The 27,283-nt window shown below is 42.0% G+C and overlaps 1 protein-coding gene across 1 annotated transcript; it reads left to right on the top strand.

The window, feature by feature from the left end:
• Positions 1-279: 279 nt before the first annotated feature.
• wdr35 (WD repeat domain 35) lies at positions 280-22,028 on the top strand. Its single transcript, XM_083998236.1, has 27 exons — positions 280-644; positions 744-861; positions 1,608-1,679; positions 1,877-1,969; positions 2,054-2,182; positions 2,348-2,481; positions 3,921-4,086; positions 4,181-4,326; positions 5,141-5,266; positions 6,717-6,902; positions 7,276-7,336; positions 9,247-9,391; positions 9,861-9,930; positions 10,171-10,224; positions 10,317-10,426; positions 10,517-10,736; positions 10,842-10,922; positions 11,511-11,647; positions 12,149-12,352; positions 12,475-12,621; positions 13,181-13,313; positions 14,523-14,633; positions 15,403-15,567; positions 17,218-17,358; positions 17,468-17,624; positions 20,175-20,415; positions 21,583-22,028. Exons 1-27 carry the CDS (start codon positions 621-623, stop codon positions 21,731-21,733), a joined length of 3,522 nt encoding a protein of 1,173 aa, XP_083854362.1. The 5' UTR covers positions 280-620; the 3' UTR covers positions 21,734-22,028.
• The last annotated feature ends 5,255 nt before the right edge of the window (positions 22,029-27,283 follow it).

The following is a 27,283-nucleotide window of genomic DNA, read 5'->3' as shown; positions in this document are numbered from 1 at the left end:
CATATTCACCTGGGGTGTCTATTTTTTACGCATTGTTTAATGTTGGTATGCTGTGATGATATGCTGTGATTTTGTTCATGGTAGTCAGTTGTTTCTATTACAGTTCCCCTGTGCAACACATAACAGCAACATGAATCCCAAGTGAAGACAAATGAAGAGCAGCACTTAGTGGTGGGGTATGGTAAGAGGCGGCTCTTCAAAAGCGCGTCCTGGGAAAAAACTACAACTACCAGTGTCACACCAATCACGGCACTTCCGGTTTACGGTTACCACGGGAGACCGAGGGAAGCGACGGCGTCTGTCTAGTGAAGTCAGCCAACACAAACAGCGACAAGTCGAAGTTGAACTGTTGGTTTTTCAATACTTTAGCCGCCGTCTCTGTCAGGCTAAGTTACACTTCACGTTCATCCTCAGCACCAGGAGACCGTGTCGCGGTTTACTGCAGGCTAACCAGAGGCTAACTAGTAACAGCTAACGGTTCAGGCTGCACAATGTAAGCTAGGCTGACAACGTTAGCTTTGTTAGCTCAATATAGCTGCTTTCAGCCCTGTGTATTTTAATGATAGTCAACATAACTCCAACTTACTGGTGCAGTGACAGAGCTGTGTACCGTTATCACCATGTTTATCTACCTCAGCAAGAAGGTGAGTGCCACGGCCATTCTGCTAGGCTCAGACCTTTTATTAAGACGTAACGTAGAGCGTCAGTTAACGTGGCTGTATTTTTTTCCAATTGCCTTCTAGATTGCTATCCCCAACAACATCCACCTGAAATGTGTCTCCTGGAACAAAGACCAGGGGTTCATTGCCTGTGGTGGGGATGACGGTCTCCTGAGGGTACTGAAGCTTGAAACTCAGACAGGTAAGGTCAGAGTGATGGAGCAGAGGACCTGCACGGCCACCGTACACACTGTAGGGATGTCATGGCCTCACAATCCAGATAACTAATCAACCCACACACATTCGCATTCAGTCCCTCTATCCTTCTAAGTTTTGAAGACATTGGTATAATACTTATTTGACATCCAGTAAATGCAGTGTATATTGACAAAATGCACAATTTATTACAAAAAGGCCCACAGTTAATCACCTACATACTGATATTGCCATGGTTTAGGTGCTTTGTATCAATCAACATGCCTGTCACATGATGTATTCTATGTATTTGTTTTGCTTTAGTGTAAAATTAAAGTGATCACTTAAAAAGCACAGAAACTCAAATTATTCTTTGTGATGAAGCTGCTCGTTCAAGTTTATTTGTTACAGTCCGAGCTCTTATCTAAGACCCATGTGACTGAGATTTGAGGGTTAATGAAAATGGCTCGTACACAGTGTAAGTAATCTTTTCTAAGCCTTTTGGCTCTGTTATGGTAACTAAGGGTCCAGACACTTTAAGTAGAAATGGTACCACCTTGGTCAGTCTGTCTGTTGTACAGACTAAGTGTTATTATGTGAAACCAGTGCCAAAAATCACCAACCAAAACAAAAATGATTAGAAATCTGTGCTGATATTCAACTGTTTATGTGTCACACGTTTTGAACGATTTGCTTTATGAGTGTTACCTGTTAATTACTTGCGGTTCTACATCTAAACTTCTCTTTCAACAGATGATGCCAAACTCAAAGGCCTTGCTGCACCCAGTAATTTGTCAATGAACCAGACTCTAGAGGGACACAGTGGTACGTTACATTCAGTCATTGCCGGATCATCATTATAGTAAAGCACTTTGTGTTACATTCTTTGTATGAAAGGTGCTTCATAAATAAATAAAGTTTGAAGTATGTGACTAACAGCCAGCATCCACATGGTAACATGCCACAGCTTATGTAATGCCCTAAAAAAACTGTCTGATGCTAAACCATTATTACACATGCAGGTGCAGTGCAAGTGGTCACGTGGAACGAACAGTACGAAAAGCTGACAACCAGTGACCAGAATGGACTCATTATTGTATGGATGCTCTATAAAGGTGACAACTAATACAAACCGAAAGTTCAAGCTGTCTCAAAATAATTTGCCATTTATATTTAACAGTCTTTTGTCCTTTCCTAAGGTGCATGGTATGAGGAGATGATCAACAACAGGAACAAGTCGGTGGTGAGGAGCATGAGCTGGAACGCTGACGGTCAGAAGATCTGCATTGTGTATGAAGATGGAGCTGTCATCGTTGGCTCTGTAGATGGTAAAAAGCTTTATAGTGTGATTTCTAGAAATCTAATAAATAGCTATCAGTCACAATAGTTTTTTCAAACTAATTTAGATTAGAATCACTGAAACTCCCTCGACAAAGATTGCATTGTTTACATTCTCTCTAAATGAGTAACTCATAGAGGGTTTGTTTTTGTAGGTAACCGGATTTGGGGAAAGGAGCTAAAGGGAAATCAGCTTGCACATGTGGCATGGTCTCCAGACAGCAAGATCCTCCTTTTTGGCATGGCCAATGGGGAAGTCCAGATCTATGACAATCAAGGGAACTTCATTGTAAGTACATAAGTCTCATCTGGTCATCTAAGTATAGACATGTTTCCACTGGCAGGAGTTCCTGGTAAAGGGAGGGAGTAGGAACTTTTACAGGAACCGTCCTCTCATTCGGTCCTCTCAGCGGGTATGACCTCCGATTCTTGCGGTGATGTGCAACAGTTTCGATCAAAACACAGTCTTTTGCAGCTTTTTTTTTTAAAGGGACAACGAGGAGTTTCTATTTGGTTATAAAAAAGTCTCACGTTAATGTGGATGAATCTACGTTACCCACACTTGTTAATGGGGCCATTTTCGATAAATATATCGTTTTGTCTCTATGGTTATTTTGTTATTATTAGTGGTGGTGGAAATGCTGGTCGAGCCAACCAGCGTTTCCTTACTTTCGGTTTCGTGGCGAGTCATGAGAATAACGCCGCCGTATCGCCGTTTATGGTCGGAACTACGATGGTATGTGATCGTCTTCCAACCTCTGACTTTAATTCTTGATGAATGAAAACATGAGTCCGTCTTGCGCCGGTCAAAGAAATGTACGGTGCGCGGCTGCGCGCGGAGGCTCATAAATGTAGTGTGAAAACGCTTTGCTTCTCCAAAACTCCTCGTTGTCCCTTTAATGCTCTTGTTGTTGTTTTCTTCCAGCAGTATAGACGCTTTCTAAAAAAGCTGGGTTTTTAATTGTGTTTCGATCGTTGCGTAATCCTGCAATTGCGTATTTATCTTACTTTTTGTTTGTATCTCATACCTCTTTTAGTGACTTATTCTCTCTCTTTTTTGGCTGTGTAGATACTTTTTTTTTTTTTAAATGCAGCTGATTTCGGGGCTTTCTCTTGGTGTCATCTCGCTTTCAGTCTGACCAATCAGCACAGAGTACATCTCAAGCCCCACCCGGGGGTTTTTTGGGGGCCGATCTGAGTGCAGGGACTCCTTTCGAGTAAATGGCTGTGCACACTTATTTTGTAGATAGTTTCAGTGCTCATGGAATCATGGCAGGTTTGTTCTATACCATGGAGCAAAAGATGAATCTCTTTAAAGCCTCCAGTGGAGGGATATTAACTGGTTTATAATCTAGAGATAATTGCAAATGCTCTAAAAGCTCTTTTGTATAGGACTTGAAATTTCCTCACACATTGTTGTAACTTTTAGAAAGACGCATGCACGCACGCAAGATACATTAAACAGATTTTATTGTCATTCAGAATACAAGTGAACTGATTTAAAGGTTGTTTCAATTAGCTCAGACAGAATTAGAAATATAAATATAAGCTATATGCCATAAATATAAATATATCAAAAGTGCAAACATAGTAGAAAGTAAAAGTGACCTGAGGAAATGCAGTAGTGCAGTATAAATTCATTTATCCAGAATACAACAGTCATATATCAGTCAACATATCAGTGCATGCTGACTGTTGAGTGTTGGCTTTCTCTGTGTTACGTTTCAGATGAAAATGACGATCACCTGCCTCACTAACGCGACGGGAGCTGTCAGTATAGCAGGCATCCACTGGTACGCGGGGACCGGGGGCTACGTTGAGCCAGACTGTCCGTGTCTAGCTATCTGTTTCGACAATGGACGGTGTCAGATCATGCGCTACGAGAATGATGAAAGTAAGAAAAGACTGCAGTACTATGTTCCCCAGGTTATGCCTCAATGAAATGTTTCCCAGTACTGATGAGCTGTGCTTGCTGCCTTGTTTCACAGACCCAGTGTGTATTGACGCTCTGATGAATGTGGTCAGTATCCAGTGGAATCACTGCGGCAGTGTCCTGGCGGTGGCTGGTTCTCTCAGAGCTGCAAATATGGATAAAGAATTCAATGTGGTGCAGTTCTACACGCCATTTGGAGAGGTGGGGGTGAAGATACTGTTCCCTTATTTATGCATGAACAAAGACATACGCAGCCACAGCAAACCAAACAGAAGCTGATAAAGAATACAGTCTCTTTTGTGCTTTATGTACTTTATGTATTTTTGTTAATTCTATTAATAATAATTTACCTTTAAAAGGATAGTTCACCCAAAATTGAAATTTCACTCATTGTCTACTCACCCTCATGTGGACTAAGGGCTGGGAGAAGTTTCAGAGTCCTCCGTGGCTTCTCTGAGTTACAGGGGGTCTCGGCGTAGCAGTGCATGTCCATATAACGGTTGCAAATGGATACCAACTGTCTTCGTAACAAAAAGACACGAAGCTCCTCTTCCCGGTTCGTCCAAATTTGACGAACCGGGAAGAGGAGCTTCGAGAAGCTTCCGCTACAAATAAGCTTGAAATATAGACTTATTTAATTGTTTTCGGGACAATTTCGCATTTCGGGGCTTTAATACAAGACGGACATTACATAGGAGCACTATGGAGGTATTTGGATGTTTTTTGGTGTGTCTTTTTGTTACCAAGACAGTTGGTATCCATTTGCAACCGTTATATGGACATGCACTGCTACGCCGAGACCCCCTGTAACTCAGAGAAGCCACGGAGGACTCTGAAACTTCTCCCAGCCCTTAGTCCACATGAGGGTGAGTAGGTAATGAGTGAAATTTCAATTTTGGGTGAACTATCCCTTTAAACTACAGTTGCCCATCCGACTTTGTTGAGTAGGTGGGGAACCACAAATGCTATGAAATGCTAGAATGTTTCAATGTGATGCTATCTTGTGTTCACACAGCATCTGAGAACTCTGAAGGTTCCTGGGAAGCAGATGACAGGAGTGGCCTGGGAGGGAGGGGGGCTGCGTATCGGCCTGGCCGTGGACTCCTTCATCTACTTTGCAAACATAAGACCAGATTACAAGGTAAATGCCAACACCTTTGGTTATGTTTTAATTAACACTCTTTGAAAGAAACTATTCTTCATGATCCTCTTACACAGAAAAACCTGTGATTACCGTGGCAGGAGCATGGTTAAAATGCTGGTCAGTTGCAAACTGACTATGAAAAAAATATGTAGTAAAACTCAAATCAGGAATAGCAATAAATCAATAATTGTTTTGATTATATTAGCACAGTGCTAACATGTTTCAGTAGTGCCTGGGTTTATGAAACAGTCTTCACTTCTAAAGTCATGTGACTAAAAACTGTCCAAAAATATAGGATCATATTCCTGTTCCTGATCATGTGATCTATTTCAAAGGAAGATGGTGAAGTGAGACATAGCACAGTAATAAGATGTGGTCAGCTGGCTTATTAACATGTATGTTTATTATACTCTACTCCACATACTGTATTATTCATACACTACTGCTGGAATGTGTTTATATTTTTGTTATTTATTTGTTAAATACGTGCCCGTGCTCTAATAGCTGAGCTAATAGTCCGACCTCATTTGGCATAATAAACGCTGGTTCAATTAAATTAATTAAGTAAGTGTTTACCATAGTCTTGCACAGAAAAAAAAAGGTTTTTTTAACAGCGTTTCACCGGCTCTCACCTCTGTCAGTCAGCCCCTCCTCCCACTCTCTCTCTCGCATGCAGGCGCACACACACACACACACAAACACAAGTGCGCTAGTGGGATGACTACGAATAGACAAAACAAATAGATAAATGCGTTAATGTACAGTGTTGAAATTACCGCGGTCGACACCCCCGCTCGATCGTAACACTGATCTGATTGGCTGCTCTGATCAGCTCCCTGTGCCGCGGTAACACAGACAAACTGTCTTTGTTGTCTGATGTCAATAAATATGTGTCGCGGAAAAAAGTAGTTTTGTTCCAGTGGTGCTATGGTGACCTCCCTGTTCTTTGCATGATGGTCTGGTGCTGCTCATTGCAAAAATAAATTGTAGCCTGTTGCAAATACACGCCTGGTTCTTATAAACGAGTCGACCAAGTCGATTTAGCATATTAAACGCCCCGGCTACTAAATGGTCATCTACGGTATATTTTGTTTTCCCATCGTGGGACGAATAAAGGATTATCTTATTTTAATTTATCTTATCTTATCTTATCTTATCTTATCTTATCTTATCTTATCTTATACTATGAATCTACAGTGAAATTACTATACGAGGGATGTACCTTCAACTTTGCCACCAAATTACTAAATACCTTCCAACAAATGGTTTATTTGAGGGAGTGTCACTTCTTTCATTTGTATTTACTTGGTGAAGAAGAACCCAGAGACACAGATCAGAGGGAGCGCTGATGAAAAACCTCTGTGTGAGCCTACCAAACTACACTAACCAAGGTTTTAAAAACTCCCACAGAAGGTAAATCTCACCTGCTCTGTTTTTTTTTTAACAGTGGGGCTACTGTTGCAGCACAGTAGTGTATGCCTACACCAAGCCAGAGCGACAGGAGTACTGCGTGGTATTCTGGGACACCAAAAATAACGAGAAGTTTGTCAAATATGTCAAGAGCTTGATGTCCATCACAACCTCGGGGGACTTCTGCATCCTGGCCAGCAAGGCAGACGACACCCAGCCTCAGGTACAAACTCAACACACAGCACAAAGTGAAAGGGAAGCAAACAAACACTGGGCCTGCAGTAATCTGTAACAGATGTGATCTTTACCAGTTATCTACTCTATGAAATACGTCTCATGAGCAGACTTAGAGACTCACATTAGGGCAGATATGTGGTAGATGTAGAGTGAGCTAAGGATCACAAATGTTTCTCTACTGTCTTGCCTCCCGTTTTTCAAATTCAATGCCACACAGGAGGATGCTGAGTTAGAGTCTGGGAGTCATGCACGGGTAATGTACAAATTAAAACCACACTCCCAAAATGAGGACTAATTGTTCTGATATGGGATCTTAGATTGACCTGTAGTATAATGTTAGTGTGCTGTGTGTTTTACAGTATGTCCTGATTCTGTGCAACTCCATTGGGACGCCACTGGACTCAAAGTACATTGACATCGGTAAGCACCAGGCAACACATATTCTTTTTTTTTTTTCATTTTATTTTTCATTTTACAACAACACAATAACTTACAAGACGGTCAATATGAAATATCAAAACACAGATGATGGCATATTATAAATTCCCCCCCACATCCCACCCTCCCACAGAGCTACACACAAACAGTGCAAATGTAAAACAACACAAGCAGATCAATAAGAAAATAAGCAAAAATATAGAAACAAACAAAAAAACAGTGAGCGATCAGTGATCAATAGAGAAATACATACATACAGGAGCAGTTTTTCAGCAAGCAGTCTCTGCATTTGCCTCAAAAACAACTCTGTCTCGTGACGTTCCGTTATTATCTCATAGCGTGGTGAATGTGCAGGTTACAACTTGTCCACCAGAGCGTTTTGGAGTTGTTGGATTGTGTATTTGATGAGTTTGATGAGGGAAAACAAGAAATCCCGTTAGCGTCCGTAGCGTAGCTCTGAGCAGCTCACGTTTAAAAAGTAGCTTGCACTGACAATTAAAAGTAATGAACCTACTGCTATGACTATAGGGATTATGACAATGGGCCAATTTGCCAAAATGTTGAACTATCCCTTTAAGATAATGCCGCTTTGTCCTCCAGGCTTGCAAACAACTGAGCACAAAAAAGTCAACTCTGAAACACACTTTTTGGGGCACGACTGCAGGCTGAAGGAAATCTTAATTTACCAAAGAGCTGGTGCATTTTCTTTTCAAGACAGTGAGAGATCACACCTTGTGTGAAGGTACATGTGAAATCATGGTTGGCATTCTGCCTCCTGCTGCCCATGACTACATCTTTCATGTTTCCACAGCATCCTATAGCAAATAGACAGAGAGCACAGGGCGTCTTTATACCACACAGATATTCAGCAGATATTCAGGCATGGTCAAATGTTTGCTGAGGAGAGCATGCCAAGAAAGCTCAAAGTCTGAAAGGAGATAAATGAGATATCCCACCTCAGTAAATAACAAGAGTCCAAGTGTGCACCTTTTGGAGATTTCTCCTCCGGTGACCTTGTTTTTTCTTTTCTTTCAACTAACTAGTCAAAGTGGAGAGAACACACTGTATTATCCTTTCAACTTGTCTGTTGGAATGAATCCTCAGAAATGTCATAAACCATGTTCCCATCCACACGTTTTTATTCACATTTAGCAATATCCAATTAAAAATGCCTTATGGAAACAGTAAAATTCAATTAAATATCGTGAATATCGATACAAAGTTACAATACTGTCAATCTCATCGGATTTTCTTTGCGTATGGTTCAGTGGTTTCCAGGCAACGACTCCAGCAGCTCGTCACACTTGGCCTGTGCGCAGCCCGACCTCGGATAGTCAGTTAAAGATAAAGGATGGACGTCCTTCTATTTTGCGATTTAGTACAAAAATGAATGGAAACACCTTAAATTGCAAGAAAACGATTCAATACAGCAGAATGATCGCAAAACAGCACATGACGTCATTACGGACGGCTTTTTATTTGATTTTTAAGGTCTTAGATGGAAACGCACTTGAACCGGCATTATTCGCATTAATATTTTGATCGATCATCAGATAATTCGATCGACAAGTGGATGGAAACATGGCTATAGTTCAAAGTTACAAACATTTATTCTCCAGATTTTACAATGCAGTTTGGTGACGTACGCTGGAAGTGTATAAAATGTGCTTTATGCAGCTTTCCAACAATCAACTAGTTACTGTTCATTTATATACTGAGACTGAAAAACAAATAGTGCTGAAAACATCTTGATGAGTGACTCTTTAACACAGTGTTAAAGACATGTGATCTACCAAATGACACAACTAAATAGTTAATAATACATTTACTCATATACTGTATGTTGATTGTCACCTCTGAAATGAAATCTGTTGCTTGTTGACTTGGTTCAGATCCACTGTTTGTCACCATGACCAAGACACATGTGATTGCTGCATCCAAAGAGGCTTTCTACCTGTGGCAGTACAGAGTGGCAAAGAAACTAACGGCCCTGGAGATCAACCAAGTGACCAGAACCAAGAGGGAGGGAAGAGAGAGGTGGGTGTTCCTCTTCCCAGAAAGGCATCACATTATCTCTACACCGAACAGTGTCATGAAGACATCAGGCTTGTATTAAAAAAAAAAAAGAGCCAGATCCAGGTAGGTGGGGACAAAGTAGAAAGACCACATCAGAACTTAACAGTACATATCAAGCAGATCATGGAAAGTTGCAGGGAGGCAAGATAACCACAGGGCTGCATTCTGTGAGTCAGTGGAAGAAACCTTTGGATTACTGGCTCACTGTTACAGTGTAGTGAGTGTTGGGACTGACAGCACGGTGAAAAGGGTTCATTCATCTGAATAAAAATGCCACTGAGGTTCCAGACAGGTCGGGCATGACCTAATGTTCTGCCAAGACCATCCCGGTATCGAAATCACAAGTCACCTCGGAGGAAAGGGCAGCTGTTTGTCTGTCTGGCTGCCTCTCAGCCTCTCTCTCATTTGTTTCCACTTCCTGTCATTTTAGGGTCTATCACATTGACAGCAATCCATCTGGAGCCAGCGACAGCGGTCCAGATTTTACCAAAGCCTTCACAGTAAGTGGATTTCTGAGGCATTTAGTGCAGAGGATGTTTATTTTATATTTAATTGGCACTCTCAGTATGGATAAATACATTTTTAATTTAAATAGTCTCAAACATTCCTAAATTAAAGTTTTAATATAAAGCTAATATATAAGATAACTTTAATATTTATTATTAACTCAGAACAGAATCAATTTAAAGGGGAAAAAAGTATCTTTCTTAAAAAGATCATGTTTATTTCTGCTTTTTCAGGCAACTCGAGATCCCATCTGCTGTATAACAGCCACAGAGAAGACTCTGATTGTGGTACATGTTTTACCGTTTTTATTGTACAATTCTGAGCACTGTTGTAGAATTGAAGTAAAACACTGATTGGCTGGGTTCATGTGTGGTTGTAGGGCCGGGAGTCTGGCACCATCCACAGATACAGTCTCCCCAATGTTGCTCTTATCCAGAAATACACCTTGAACAACAGAGCCTACTACCTGTCCTTGAACTGCAACTCCAGGTACGCATCAGTGTTTTTTATTTTGTAATAATAAAAGTGTCCAGATATCCATTGTCAGCTCTGAACAGCTGTAATCATTACTTCCTGTAGTCGCCTGGCGATAATCGACATCGCAGGCGTGCTGACTCTGTTGGACCTGGAGGTTCGTTCCTCCACAGACGACGGCACAGGGAGCCAGGCGTCTGCAGGAGATCCATCCAAGTTTGAGCGCAAAGACGTTTGGGACATGAAATGGGCAAATGACAACCCTGACCTCTTCGCCATGATGGAGAAGACCAGGATGTATGTCTTCAGGAACCTTGATCCAGAGGTGAGTGTTTGATGCTCAAATAACATCTTATTTTAAACTGTTGTATTGTTTTTAAATAATCATCTAACTACTGTAACACTTATCTATTACATCTTTAAAAAACAGGAGCCCATCCAAACATCTGGATACATTTGCAACTTTGAGGACCTGGAAATCAAATCTGTCTTGCTTGATGAAATCATGAAGGTAAACGCTGCTAACAAAACGTGCTGTAGTTGCACTAGTTCCCAATAATACTGATATCTTTCATTTCATTTTGATGTATTCCATTCATGGTTTACATACTTCACACAATTGCACATATTTACATGATGTACACATAATCACCATAAATGAAAAGTAGCAGGATGAAGAAATACTTATAGTACCTGCCCCTTTCTATAGTTATAATTGCATTGGCTTAATATCAACACCAATGTTATACACAATTTCAAAAAAATTAAAGATAATGAAACATATAATAATAATAACAAGAAATCAAAAAAGCTAAATAGCACTGCACATATCTGAAACAGCCAGTTATTCTAATACAAGTAGACTTATTCTGTCTATGTGTAAATTGCATATTTTATTGTCCTTCCCAAATACATCTTAAAGCAGAAAGAATCACACTGGTTATAACTGGCGTGTCCTGTGTGTTGGATTAATACATAACAAATAATTGTGAATTGATATTTCATCACTTTGTAGTGTTAAGAGACATGAAAAGAGATTCTTTATTTATCGTCATATATCTATACTGTATGTATGACACAATGGAGTGTTGTCTTGCAGGATCCAGAGAGGCCAAACAAAGACAACCTCATCAACTTTGAGATCCGCTCCCTGAGAGACAGTCGTGCACTGATTGAAAAAGTTGGAATTGAAGATGCCTCACAGTTCATAGAAGACAACCCTCACCCCAGACTCTGGTAAATGCTAAGTGGCCACCTTTATTTTAGATTTCATATGGAATGGGGCTCTTAGTGCATTGTGATTGTTACTGTTATTTATTTCTTGATATTCTGGTTTGTGATCAGCAAATACCATTATTGATGAGTGAAAATGTAAAAGCTTTCATATTTAGTATATATTTATGCGTATGATTTTATTGTGGGACTCTTGAAGAGCAGCTTTGGATGAGTACGGTAAGATGAATTTCGGTGGTATTTCATTCATTTCAAGTTCTGTGGGAGAGGATAAATAGAGCTTTATTTATGGACTTTATAGTCTTTGTAACTTAACAGACATTTTATGTGCACCACAAAACTGTTTAATTCCATACTGATGATGGAGAACAGCAAACTAGAGATTTAAAAACAATTTAACCCTCTTTCTCATGTCAGGTTATCACAAATACATGTCAAATTATGCCATTAATTCCTATTGGTAACAGTAACTAATCAAGCCTTTCTCTGTTATCAACCCATTAGGCGTCTGCTGGCTGAGGCGGCTCTGCAGAAGCTGGATCTGAAGACAGCTGAGCAGGCCTTTGTCCGCTGCAAAGACTACCAGGGCATCGGGTTTGTCAAGCGCCTGGGCAACCTGCAGAGTGAGCCCATGAAACAGGCCGAGGTGGCAGCTTACTTCAGCAGGTTTGAGGAGGCTGAGAGAATGTACCTGGACATGGATCGCAGGTACACATATAATAGTTTTGTTAGAACTTATCCTCATACCATTGGACTCAGGACTTGTTCATTTGTTGCTAGGTCAGCCTTAGAGTTGTCACAGTGGACAACGGACATGTGTTTCTCTGTAGGGATCTGGCCATCAGCCTCAGGATCAAGCTGGGAGACTGGTTCAGGGTTCTCCAGCTCCTCAAAACTGGCTCTGGTGACTGTGACGATGCTCTGCTGGAACAGGCCTACAACGCCATCGGAGACTACTTTGCTGACAGACAGAAGTGGTACTGAGTTCCTTTTTTCTGATTCATGTCTACATAAATATTAGATGGTCTATTTAAATGTATGCTTTCCTAACACACTGTGATACAGTTGTAAAAACATGTGATTTTAATTCATCTGTTTTTTTTGTTGCCATAACACCTACATAAACACTTAGTGGGTGACTGGTAACATTGCACCAATTTAATTTATTATGTGTTATCTCAAGGGAACTTTACAGGGTACAACGAACAGTTCCCACATAGAGCAATTATATAAGCATTTAAAACTTTTTATACACATGTACAATCATTCACAGGTGGATTTAAAACCATTCTGTGGAGGAGTCATGAGAACATGTAGCTTTTGAAGATCCATCTTTGACCTGATAAACAGCAGTTTGACAGACAACATAATTTAATAACTTTGTATTATTCAGTTATTTGCTGCAATCCAAGTAGATCATTCCTTTCTTGGAGGTCTATGTATCAGCTACAGGGTTGTAATTGCAGACACAAATAGATGTGACCTCCGTCCACCATGAACAAATAAATCAACTTGTACATTTTGTTGTGTTTCCAGGGTGAATGCAGTGCAGTACTACCATCAGGGCCGTAACCAGGAGAGACTGGCAGAATGCTACTACATGTTGGAGGACTACGACGGTCTGGAGAGACTGACCTCTGTGCTGCCGGAGAATCATAAACTCTTACCAGTGAGCAACATGTTCAACACATATTAACAGTTTGATCTTTTCTCCGAGCTGTATGTGGAAGTCAAAGCTCTCGGTGGCCCTCATTTACCAAACGTGCGTACACAAAAAAAGACATTGCAAGGATCGGCATTTGTCAATCTGAATGTGAGTGTACGCAAAAATCTCAGGCCAGCTCTGACCAGCCACAGAGAAGACTCTGATTGTGGTACATGTTTTACCGTTTTTATTGTACAATTCTGAGTAATGTTAAATGCGTTGAGGACCATGTCAGCAAGCTTGTTCAGACCTGTTTTTATTATCTCAGGAATATATCCAGAATCAGGTCAATCCTGAGTTTTAAAGATGCAGAAATCATTTTACATGCTTTTATTTATTATTGTTACAGTGTTTTAACTTGTCTCAAGCTAAAAACTCTTAATAGGCTCCAAGTAGTGCAGAATGCGGCAGCAAGGCTTTTAACTAAAGCAAGGAGGAGAGAACACGTCACTCCTGTTTTATCTGCCCTTCACTGGCTGCCTGTCTGCTTTAGAATTAATCTTAAAAATGTATTGATTACTTTTAAGGCACTTCATGGCCAAGCCCCAAGTTACATTTGGGATCTGTTAACTCTCTACAAGCCGACTCGCAGTCTGAGGTCCTCAGTAACTTATTAGTTGTCCCCACATCTAAGCTGAAAACTAGGGGTGACTGTGTGTCCTCAACTACCGGAGGAGCTCAGACTTGCTAAATCAATGTCTACTTTTAAAACTTTGCAAAAAACACACTTTTATCGAATGGCCTTCTTTGATACATAATCATTTTATCCTCTATTTTCTTCTTGTTGTTTCGTTTTGCCATCATTACATTGTACGATCTTTGTTGTTTTTATCTTACCCTGTTATTTTTGTTATTGTCTTGTAAAGCACTTTGTAACATTGATGATAAGTGCTTTATAAATAAAATTATTATTATTATATATCGGGACGTGACATTTAAATTGCGATTGTTTTCAGCCGTCTGATTTATCAACACCACGCCGATCCTACACCAAAATCGGCAGCGTGCGCACTTTTCATAAATCACACGTGACACTTGCCGCACGCTGATATTTCCAGCAGAATCTACACCAGATTCTACGCACGTTTGATACATGAGGAGCCAGTGACTCTAAATCTGTACCGCGCTGTACAGCATCTCATCTGCTGCCATTCTCCATGTCTGTGTTGTTAGGAGATCGGGCAGATGTTTGCCACCGTGGGCATGTGTGAGCAAGCTGTGAACGCCTACCTTAAGTGCAACCAGCCCAAAGCCGCCGTTGACACATGTGTCCATCTGAACCAGGTGAGAGACGGGACACGAAACCTGTGGCGCCACTGATTCTTTTTATTTTTTATACAGCACCATGAGCACATCTGGTTTCCCCTCAGCCATCCACAGATCGGGTGCACAGTTGTTACAGCTGTGCACCACAGCAGTCACCGTGGCACCTGCTGTCCTCCCACTCCCATCCTCATCCTGAGTGAGATTTAGCTCAGGAGTGTGAATGCTTCTCTCAAACATCTCCACCATAAATCTCCACATTTGGCTCAAGAATAAAAAAAAAACGACTCAGGATGAACATTTACACAAGACAGGAACATTTAGCATTCTGTGTCTGACAAGTGTACACACCCTCAAAGGCTTTGTAAAAACCTTTCAGCCACAGCTGGATTGACTTTAAAGGATGTTAAATATGTGCTGGAGTCAAGCCTTTGTTCATCCAAAAGGAGAAGTGGTTATCAGATCCAACTTCCTCCCTCCCAGCCACTTTCTCCTGCTGCGTTAATGTTCTGTTGCCGACGGTGAAATGAATGGGCTGTCGCTGTGATGGTTCCTGCTTTACCTTGCTTTGCCACAGACGGTTTAAAAAATACAGTCTTTTTCTGAGTGTTGTGTTCTCATTATGGGACATGCAGCTACAGACTTAACTGTTCAATTACAGGAATTTACTGACATTTCATTTCTAGTATAATCTGTTTTTATAACATTGAATTTTATTTTCAGAAACCTGTAGGTAAACCCAATGGTGTTGTGATTGTGTTTTTGACTGAATGCTGTTATTTTCCTTTAGTGGAACAAAGCAGTGGAACTTGCCAGGACCCACAACATGAAGGAGATTAAATCTCTGCTTTCCAAATACGCCACACATCTTCTTGAGAAGAATAAAACTCTGGAGGTGGTGGAGTTGTATCGGAAAGCCCACCATTTTCTGGATGCAGCCAAACTCATGTTTAAGGTACAGTAGGCGTGCTGTTTGTGCCAGTAACATTTTATGCATTGTTTTCAAAAATAGAGATCACTTCTGAAATAACAAAATAACATTTGAGCAGGTCAGCTCACACAGATGACATATTTTCAATTTCCAGTGAAGTCCTTTTAAAGCTGTAGTTTTAACAGGGTTAATATTTTTTTAGAAAAAAGGGAATTTGTTGTGTCTTGTTTGTGCTCTGGACCCAAAATGCAAACCACCAGGTGTAGGGGAAAACACATATTAAAAAAAAGATTATTAGGGCAGAGGGCAAAGTGGAGTTGACATGGTACAGAGTGGATGGAGAAAGGCAGATCATCTTCATGTCATGGCTAGGCCTGTCAGAATTATTACATAATCTCCTGATTGCAATCATTGGAGCTGACCACAATCATTCTGTATAATCATTTAAATGGCTTCCATTCATCTGTATAAAAACAGCTGGATGAAACTAACAGCAATATTTTCATCACAATTTTCCACCATTTGAGGTTTGACTGGTCCTCTTTTAATGACATCATCACTCTGTGCAGTTTTCTTTTGCTATGGTTTAATGACACATGAGTGGAGCCACAAACTGTTTATCTGGAGGAGCTTCATTTCTAATATTTGTCAGTCGCATTTTGATGAACGTCTGTTGACATCAGCATCATGGATTTAGTTACAAAGCCAAACACCACAGCACCACTGTGGGCACATTTTGGTTTTTAGACAAATAAAAAGGAGAGACCAATAACTAGCAAGAGGTGATTTGTCAGATTTGCAGAAAAAAGGTGGTGGTCAAAGTGCTAATACCAGAAATGAAAAAAAAACATCTACAGATCCACCACCCAGACAAATTAGCTGAACTTGGAAAGACAGACGCAGCAGCACAATTACAGAAATGCAGTTATTTATGTGTTCCAGTGCCAATAGGAAGGAAGACCAGGAAGACTAGCCTGGCGTTGGTGTGTCAGCTAATGGGGATCCTCAATAAACAATAAATTATAAACAATTCTTCTTCTTTATAAGGTGTATATGTATTATTGATCTATGTTTATTGTTTAGGCTTATACCATAATAGTGGCATAAAATAATCAGAAAAAGACAATTAAATCGTTAATCGCCGGAGCTCCATCACCCCCCCTTTCCCCTGCTGTTAGACCGGCCTGCCCTCCCTTCCCATGAACCAGTCTGCCATCCAGTCCTCCCATTAAGCTGACCTGCTCTCCCTGCCTCCCTTGCCTACCAGAAGCTTCCTCCTTCAGCTGTCGTTAACATTTCCATGTTTCTCACATTCTCTGTTATAAACTGTTTTCTTGTCTGTACAGTAACAACATCTATTGCACGTCTGTCCGTCCTGGGTGAGGGATCCCTCCTCTGTTGCTCACCCTGAGCTTTCTCCAAATTTTCCCTGTTAAAAGGGTTTTCTATGGAGTTTTTCCTCAGTGGATGTGAGGGTCTAAGGACAGAGGATGTTGTTATGATGCCATAAACTGTTTGTAAAAACGGGCTTTACAAATAAAATTGCCGTGCCTTAATCGCAATTAAACGGTATGGCAATTAAACAGAACCAGTCATGTCACAGCTAAGACATTTGGTGCTTTGATAACTGAGAGTGAGTCTTTGTAAATGCTTCCTGTGTGGCCTCTGTTGCAGGTGGCAGATGAGGAGGCCAAGAAGAGGAGCCGTCCACTCAGAGTGAAGAAGCTGTACGTCCTGGCAGCGCGTCTGGTTGAAAACTACCACGAGCAGGTGAAATCATCACAGCAGAGCAAAACCAAAGGGAAGAAGTCTGAGGTAAACACTTTATTTGGCTTTTCAGATGTATCAGATATCCATCATACTCTGATGGTTTTATTGTATTGATGGTAAAATGCATTTTCTAACTGTGGTTTGTTTGACTCAGGCAACGTTTGCTCTGGCTGGGCTGCTGGAGGAAGACGCCACCTCCTCAGACAACCGTATCGTGGACAGCGCCTGGCGAGGGGCGGAGGCCTATCACTTCTTCCTGCTGGCTCAGAGGCAGCTGTATGAGGGCTACATGGAGAACGCCATGCGCACTGGTACGTGACATTGAACGCATCCAGGGCTTAAAGTATTCCGGCCCCGTGCCGGATCTCCGGCGTTTGAAAATTTCAGAAAAAAAAAAAACACACACACACACACACACACACAATATTTGGCTGCACACAGAGAAGTTCATGGCTGGAGAAGACGGAGGACAAAGACAAAGCTAAATGTGTCGTATGCAAGACAACCCTGGCCTGCCTGCGCGTAGCTACTGTATGAGCCTGGAGACGTGACTCAGTCACTCGCTGGAGGCAGTGATACGCCAGGTAGCGTCGGGTCTCTTGCTGCTGTTGACGTCGGCACAAACGAACCTGGTGGTCCGAGCGGACGTAACGGCGCGCATTCGATTTCGTTTTTTTTTTTTTCTCCGTGCATGTCCGCAGCGCAACGCTGTTGTGAGGTCAGACACACCTGGATTTATCAGTTTGTCTGTATGTAATAATGAAGCGGGCTTGAGCTCAGGAAGTAGTGGAAAAAGGATAAAGCCCATTGTCATTATCTATTTTTTGACATTTCCACTTTTTATTTTATTTATTTATTTTTTTTACACATAGTTTTCATACATTTCATGCATATATTGATGTTTTAGAGGTCTTGTAATGTCATGGTAACTTGTTGCCAAGTCATGGGAAAGTCATGGAAATTTGTTGGTTAAAATGTGTATGAACCCTGTGTACATCACCAAGCACAATGCCAAAAAGTTGTTTTCTAAATTGCCTATAATGTGTAGGCTATGCGTCGGTTCCACTGCACCCCCGCTCCTTGGAAAAAAGTTCAGGCTCAGGATTTTTTTTTACTTTAAGCCCTGCGCATCGCATCAGGCTGAAAGGAGAAGTCAGTCAGTTGAATTACTGAAGTTACTGTTACTGTTCTGCTCTGAATTCATTGTTGGGTTCAAGGTAAAATCCAGAACATTCACTGTTTCCTGTTAGAAGGCGACAGTTCACTGTTTCTCTTTGTTGTGTAACACCGTACACTAGCCTACCTGCTGCTCAGTTACAGTATAACATGTGACCCCGGGTATTAGATGTGATGAGCTGTTTCACCTCCTTTACCTGTTTGCCCCAGTGACAATTAGATGTTACATCAGGTTATTATATGGCTTTATTACATGGATTGGTCAATCACTGCATTCTAAAGCCAAGAACACACCGGCCCGACTGTTGGCCGCCTGAGACAGTTGGGGAGAGTCGGATGACGTCGGGTACGTGTCTGTTTGGTGTGTTCAGCTCTGTTGGGAACGCGCCGAAGCCATCGGGCGCCGTTGGGCCCGATTCGACACGCACAGTCGGGGGGCGTCGGCCGTCTGAGGATTACAGCCGCCGGGTACGGAAATGACGATAGTAAACAAAACAAGAACGAGTACGAGATCAGACAACGCAATCATCAGCTCAGCCGGAGTGACCATTCTGCTGCCAAGCTTTGTTTTCCAAAACGTCTTCCCAAAACTAATAACAAGCTAATGTTGTGTGCGCTTTGTTTTTCATCTCTGTGGTTTCTTCTATGGTTTCTCTGTTTCTTCATTTCCTGTTTTCATGTTTCAGATTACTGGCATACGACTAGCGCTGCCCGCTGTTAGGGAGACTTATTGCATCTCCTGCAAGCGCAGAACGTACAGGCTGCTGTGTAGTCGGCAGTAGCCGTGGCGATGTGTTTCACTGCTTCCTTTCTGCCAACTGTGTCTGAAGAGAGTCGACGGAGCTGTTGGATAAAGGCCGTCGGTTGTCAGCTTGTGTCGGGGCGGTGTGTGGGCGGCTCTAAGGCCTGTTATTTCTGTATCACAGACCGTTGCTAGGGACGCCGCTCTGATCAGCCCTGACAGTAGTTGCGTTTCCATTAGTCTACTGCTTCAGAAAATAAAGAAGAGAGGAGAGATTGAAACAGTTGAGTCATGACTGATGGCGGAACATCTCTGCAGTGGATCACCCCCCTAAAGCGGTGTTTGGTGATTACAACAACTTCTCATCATAAAAATATTGTTCGCAGTTTGGTGTCATCCGGGGCCAGAGAGAGAACAACACAGACATCACTTTGAACACCAAACAAGTCCCATCCCCCCGTCTAATTCCACTATTAATGGTGACGCGCAGTTTAATGTGGATTATAAATAAAGTTCTCATCGACTCACCGCAGGTTTAGGCTTGTTCAACCGCTGCGGGCAGTTTATAGATCATAAGAGCATTTTAACCAAAATCTGTCTAAAATTATTCATTTTACTAGTAAGCTGTGTGATAAGCAGGATAATGTAGCATGAGCAGGTTATTATAGAGGAATAAACCCTTACTTACAAAATAAAAAGGTTTACCTAAAATCAACTGAAATTGTAAGAGACTAAAAATCATGTTCTTTTAATCCCATTTCATGGGATGTAGATGCATACATCTGTTTTTACCATGTAAAGCTGTGTTTGTCTTGTGAGGCAAGATATCATCTCCAACACAGAGAGCAGTCATATGTCAGACAGCAGCTGGAGCATTGTGGGCTCAGGCAGACAGGCAGACAGTGGAAGTCTAACTCTGGACCTTTCCTCTTCATCTTGAAAGCCTTACACCTGCGCGAGTATGAGGACATCATCCCAGCAGTGGACATCTACTCTCTACTGGCCATCTGCTCCACAGCCAACCGGGCGTTCGGCACATGCTCGCAGGCTTTTATCAAACTGGAGTCCCTGGAAAGTCTGCAGCCTGAGCAGCGGCAGCTCTATGAGGACCTCGCCCTGGAGATCTTCACCAAGTACACACCGAAGGACGCACACGCGATGGAGCGGGAGACATCAGCAGAGGGGTGAGGCCAGAACAAACCAGCCTTAGCTTGTAGGAGTCATTTAAACAAATGTCCTTTTTATGTCCGTTTGAACAGAGGCAGGTGGTCCACCAGGTGTTCAGCTTAAACCTCTAGTTAATTTACTATAATTCACTGACCAAACCAAACTACAGCTTCACTGACAAAATCAGGAAAGAATTGTGAAATTATTCATGAAAAAGTGGCTCAATAATCAGAGAGGCCAGAGCAGAACCTTTTTTTTTCTTTCACTTTTAAAACCAGAAATGTTTTAAATCGGACTTTAAAACAGATTAATTTAAAACAATCACATAATAGTTTGGTTCATTTCGGAGGATGAAGCACTTAAAGTGATAATTCAACATTTTGGCAAATTGGCCCATTGCCATAATCCCTATAGTTTTAGCAGTAGGTTTGTTACCTTTAATTGTCGGTGCAAGCTGTTTTTAGAGCTACACTACGGAGGCTAATGGGATTTCTTGGTTTCCCTCATCAAACTCATCAAATACACAATCCAACAACTCCAAAACGCTCTGGTGGACAAGTTGTGACCTGTACATTCACCACGCTATGAGATAATAACACAACGTTACCAGACAGAGTTGTTTTAGAGGCAAATGCAGAGACTGCCCCTGACAGGAATGCCCATCAGCAGTTTTGCATGAATTTACCGCTAAAACAACTCTGTCTTGTAACGTTCTGTTATTATCTCATAGCGTGGTGAATGTGCAGGTCACAGCTTGTCCACCAGAGCGTTTTGGAATTGTTGGATTGTGTATTTGATGAGTTTGATGAGGGAAACCAAGAAATCCCATGAGCCTCCGTAGCGTAGCTCTGAGCAGCTCACGGCTCTGCTCCACCGTTCTAAAAATAGCTTGCACCGACAATTAAAGGTAACAAACCTACTTCTAAAACTATTGGCAATGGTCCATGTAACACTGTGCTATAAATTACTGTCACTTTCCAAAATTCACTATGCCATGAATTGAAATATAAACCATCATATCAAATCATAGCAGGCTTCACAGCTGCAGTGTTGAACTGGTCTCTGTCAGAGGCTTCTTGTTTTCCTTTTAACCATTAAACTCATTTACAACTGCCAACATGAATAATATACCGACATAAAATCCCTGAAACTACTGACATGAATCCTCTTTTTCTCCCATGTAGGGGTGAAGGAAAGTTGCCCACATGCATCGTGACAGGGCTGCCCATCCAGGAGTACCAGTTCTGGATGTGCAGTGTGTGTAAACACTGTGCTCAAGAGCAGGAGATCAGTAAATATAACTGCTGCCCCTTATGCCACAGTCCAGTAGCCTGAGGCTCCATTTTTGCAGTTTCATAGATCTTTTACACGCAGCATTCCTGAAATATATAAACCAAAATGATCTCCATCCTTTTTGTGATTAATGCTTGAATAGGCAGCTAAGAAAGTGGTAACAGCACATATGTGATGAAATGTTTCATTTGAATTATCATAACCTCTGTTGGCTATTTTCATATTAACCTCACATATAACATTTTATGTATAAAAATGTATTTTTATTGGAGATATTTTCCATTTTTTCAACTGTCCGTATGAAATCTTACCACACAACTTGTGTCCGTGCACAACATTTGTAAGGAGCTCCGGCGTTGTTTATATTAAAGATGTGGATCAATGGAAAACTCTGCTTTGATTGTGGCTTTAATACTTGGTACATAACACAAATGGAATGAACTATTGTGCATATCTATGACCATACAAGCTGTAAAACCTGGTCTCCAGGTCCACGCGAGTTTAGCTACTTTTTAAGTGTTGCCATGGGTAAAAAAAAAAACAATGTCCTCTGGTTGTGCTTTGGCAGACCATTGCATACAGATGATATGAATAATGCTAATGGATAAAGACTCATATTTTGAATGACAAATGTTTATATCCAAATCTTGTCAGACTGACTCCAGGCCAGATCATCCTGAACCCACATGACCTACAGACAAAACTAATGACATGCCAATGCTGTATGAGGTCAGCGCAGCACATAAACAACCACAGCATCAACACCAAACACACCCAGTGCCCACTCCCTGCCTGAAATAAGGTACAACAGTAAATACATGGCTTACTTACATATGTAACATGGTTTATTAGTAATTACAATAATTATTATGATTGGTTTTGAGTTGGGTTGCTTTTGACCTCGCAGACCTGGCAACCTAGTGTTAAACCCGTGTGCTGACGGCTCTGCTGCTGAAGGCTGGTCTGAAGTCAGTCTTGTGGCGGTCTGTCTCTGACAGTCCTCTCCTGCCATCTGCTGTGAGGAAACAGCATCAGTCATAGTAGACCATCCATTTAAACAGTCACTGTAAAAACTCCTTTCATGTGACACATACAATATATATTGTGTTCAGTTTTGCACATTTTAAGGTTATTGTCCATAGTTAGCTATAAACTGGGTGATCAGACTGCTTCATTCATTACACTAAAGATTCAGGTGGTTCCAAATGCAGCTTCATTTGTCTGGACTTAATCAATATTGACATTGATGAATGTTCACTTTACTTTGTCTTTGCTTAGCTTGGGTGATTTTTAATTGAGATTTTTTAATGAAGGGTTGCAGTGTCTCATCACATTTCAAGTAACCTTGTATCACACTGGGGGTTCTTCAGTTCATTTGGCTAAAACTCACTTTCAAAAGGAGCACCGTGTGCACTCTGACTGACCCGGACCCCACCCCTGATGTTAGGCTGTATGCGATGTGCTGCAGTCAGGTCATCAAAGGCTGCTTCAGTCTTAAACTTTTTTTATTATTATTTATTTATTTTTAAGTGATGCCAATACAAGAGGGTTGGAAAACAACAACAACATACAAAGACAAAAAAAAAAACAATTTATTAAAGGGTTAGACAAGACAACAAAGACAAGTGCTATACTGGTGCAAACAGTGCTGTGCATATGGATATGAATTGATGTTGCGGTGGAATGTAGTCTGTGCCTTTGTATGCGTATGTGCGCGTCAGTACGTGTACGTGTTGATCTGTGCGTGAGTATGAGTGTAGATATGCATGTGTTCGAATTAATTGGAATGAACTGGAACAATAAGAACTCGAGACAGAGAAAGAGTACAAGAAAAGAAAGAAACATGCGAGATGGGGGAGGGAGAAAGTTAAAAAAAGAAAAGAAAAAGACAGCTCAGATGTGTATAAAGAAGAGAGAGAAAAGTGAAGATGAAGAAAACAAAGTATCAGTCTTAAACCTGCACATCACAGATTGTTCAAACTCATCCCCTCTGATGTATATTGTGGAATCTATGTATCTTCCTTACAGTAAGTGTTTTTTCAGCAGCACTGACTTTAGTTTAGATGTCTTAAATCCCAGACGCAACAATCCTCCGACCTAGAAGAACAATGGGAACACTTAGTCTAAAGAATGATCAAATATTTAAAGCGATCATTCTGGCTGAAGGGTGAGTGCAGTCTCCATCACAGCCGTGACACCGGCTACTGTATGTGCGGCGTCCCGCCCCGCTCTGCTCTCACTCACTCACACACACACACACACACACACACACACACACACACACACACACACACACACACACACACACACACACACACACACACACACACACACACACACACACACACACATAGAGAGACACACACTCGGAGACACCACACCACTGCGCTGAGCGCCGCACTCTCCGGACGGAGCGCAGCAGAGGACACAGGACATCTGGACATCTGCAGGTCAACACATGGACAGGTGAGCTGCTGCGACTCTTCACAACTCCTGAGTTTATTATTGCACGATGCGAGGAATGGAATTCTCCTGCAAAGCATTGTTCTATCCGGAATTTTAGAGTTTGCTGCACGTGTTTTTATGTATTTATTATTATTATTTATTTATTGTTTATTTGTTTGTTTTAGAACAGCTTTAAAGTGTGTAAAAGTCTGGTTAGTCTGCTTCTTGTCCGCAGTCATCGACTCCTTGTGTAAAGTATCTAACAACCTTTCAGCCTTGAAACGTAGAAATGTGTCAAATCTGATCTTGACTCGCGACCCGCTGCAATTTGAAACGCTATATTACAGTGTAACACAATAGGAGTGAGGCAGAGCTGCAGCAGGACAGATGGCGGGTATTGATGACTGGCTGCTGACCAACAGAAACTCTGTGTTTACATGTAAACAATATTGGCTGGTTATCACCGATTTATTGGAAAGACAGATGGTGTAGCACCAGTTTAGTGACATGTGAGCCAGCAGTTTTACATTTAGGTTTGATGCATTTCTTAGATATATTTGCAAAATATCAATATTTAATACTGTTGTTCAGCAATTCTGCCCTACAAAGGCAAAGTGCAGTATCTGCATTTTTTCTTTCTTTTTTTTATTGACCAATCAAAAGTGTGGCATATCCTCTTCAATCTGGTAGAATTTGATATACTGCTAACATTTCCAGAGTTATTGGACTTTTTATTTTGCTGTCCATCCAAAAAAGCACTGTGAAACCAAGGCAAAGTGCAGTATCTGCCATAAAACGGTCAACATTGGTCAGGAAGACAAACTACACAATTCATTTCATTCAGTCCACCTTTATCTAATCAATTATAGACTTGGTAGTTATTCATAATTTGATGCTTAAACCTGACAATGAAACACAAGCTGGTTTTCTCAGTTCAGCATTTTACAGACACTGTACTTTGCCTTTGTAGGGCAAGTATTGTAAGTAAATAGGTTTGTAGGTTGTAGGTTAAAAAAAACTGCAGAGTAAGTGATTCTGCGTCTTAACCATCCCACGCCAGGGCGTCACAGAAACCCAGATGCTACTTGATACTGTCCGCTCTAATGTAATGCTCTTCAATAAGCTCAAATGACAAACAACAAAGTGTGAGAAGCACCAATGTCAGTGTGTCTCTGTCTCTGTGCAGGCTGCGACACCACACCGATTTTCACCGGGGACCAGTGGAGATCAGGCAAGCTGCTGCACCATGGGGTACGGTCAGATCTTCGATCAGCACGGCTCTGACGGCTGCTTCATCAACATCAACGTAGGAGGCTTCAAACAACGGCTGGAACACAACGTCGTGGAAAGGTTCCCGCAGACGCGGCTGGGACGCCTCCTGTGCTGCAGCTCCACCGAGGCCATCCTGGAGCTCTGCGACGACTTCAGCCCCTTGGACATGGAGTACTACTTTGACCGCAATCCTCGCTTTTTCTCCTACGTTCTCAACTTCTACCTCACGGGTAAAATCCACCTGGTGGACGGACTGTGTGTGGTTTCGTTCTGTCAAGAGATCGAGTACTGGGGCATCAAGGAGCGCCACCTGGACTTCTGCTGCAGCAACAGGTTCTTTGAACTGAGACAGCTCGCCGAGGACAAGTGCTGGGACCGGGGCAGCGAGGACCTGCAGTCCGGCAGCGAGGACCTCTCGGTTGACGACCGGTCGTCTTCGGAGGAGGACATAGAAATGTTTGAAGGCTCCTGGTGTGCAGATGTTCGCAAGAACATTTGGATTCGACTGGAGAATCCAGGGCACTCCACTTCGGCCAAAGTGATGGCCGTGGCCTCCCTAAGCATGGTTATCATCTCCATCATGGCCATGTGCATTCACAGCATGCCGGACTTCCATCAGCTGGACGACAATGACAAGGAGATCGAGGACCCGGTGCTGTCGTTCTTCGAGAACCTCTGCGTGCTCTTCTTCTCTGCAGAGTTCGTTGTCCGCTTGGCCGTTGCACCGTCGGCCAGGAAGTTCTTGTGCAGCACTCTCAATATTATTGACGTGATGTCGGTCATGCCCTTCTACGTGACCATAGCCTACGACATCATGGATGGAGGTGAGGGCACGGACCTGGAGAACGTTGGGAAAGTAGTTCAGATTTTGAGGCTGATGCGAGTGTTTCGCATCCTGAAGCTGGCTCGCCATTCGTCCGGCCTGCGCTCTCTGGGTGCCACGCTGCAGCACAGCTCCCGCGAGGTCGGCCAGCTGGTGCTTTTCTTGTCGGTCGGCATTTCCCTGTTCTCCGTCCTCATTTACTTCGTAGAAAAGGAGTCCGAGGACTCGGAGCTGCAGACGATCCCCATCGGCTGGTGGTGGGCCACCATCAGCATGACCACGGTGGGCTACGGGGACACCTTCCCCGTCACGTTTGCTGGGAAGCTGATAGGTTCGCTCTGCATCATCTGTGGGCTGCTGATCGTAGCTCTGCCCATTACCAACATCTTCAACAAGTTCTCCAAGTTCTACGAGAAGCAAAAACAAATCGAGAAAGCAAAAGCAAGAACTGAACAACCTCATGCAGGTTCTCTACAGAGCCCTGCAGGGTACAATACTGTGAATCAGTGAGTCATCATTATCTGAATGTGACTTTAAAAAAGCCAGTTAGCCAGTAATGCTTATTTAAAATAAGGCCGTAGCTCCAAACTATCCTGTAGACCAGTGGTTCTCAACCAAAGGTACCTGGACCCCTAGTGGTAGTACTAGGTGTAGGTGTACTTAAAACGTTAAACTATCATTTGAGCGATTGTCCTTTACAAACATTTATAATTTTACTTTAATAGTGACCGGAGCCATCAAGCCAAGCTTAGCTAAGGCATTTTTCTCAATCCCATATAAGAAACCACATTTTGATGGTTTTGATTCACTCTCATTTGTCTTTTTAAAGACCAACTCAACACTTCCTGTGTTCTTTTCAAATTATGAGCACCCCACCCAGGGGTGCAGATCCGATGTCAGGATTGGGGGGGGGGGACAAAAGTGATTTTTTTTTTTACCCGTTTGCAACTCATACCATGCCACCATAAATCACAACTCCGTAGAGGCTTGCCATGTCATTCAAAAAGTACTGCACAGGGAATCATTTATTGTGCTTACCTGTCTTGTTTATT

This window comes from Trachurus trachurus (assembly GCF_905171665.1).
Source record: "Trachurus trachurus genome assembly, chromosome: 22".
NCBI lineage: Eukaryota > Metazoa > Chordata > Actinopteri > Carangiformes > Carangidae > Trachurus > Trachurus trachurus.
Note: the sequence above shows the minus strand (reverse complement) of the source record. Positions and strands in the feature narration are given on the sequence as shown.

Bases quoted from the DNA above. Each gene is read 5' to 3' on its own strand.
- wdr35 (XM_083998236.1), top strand. From the start codon at position 621: ATGTTTATCTACCTCAGCAAGAAG. The intron at 1,970-2,053 runs GTGACAACTAAT...TCCTTTCCTAAG, and splicing joins TGTATGGATGCTCTATAAAG to GTGCATGGTATGAGGAGATG. The intron at 10,225-10,316 runs GTACATGTTTTA...GTGTGGTTGTAG, and splicing joins CAGAGAAGACTCTGATTGTG to GGCCGGGAGTCTGGCACCAT.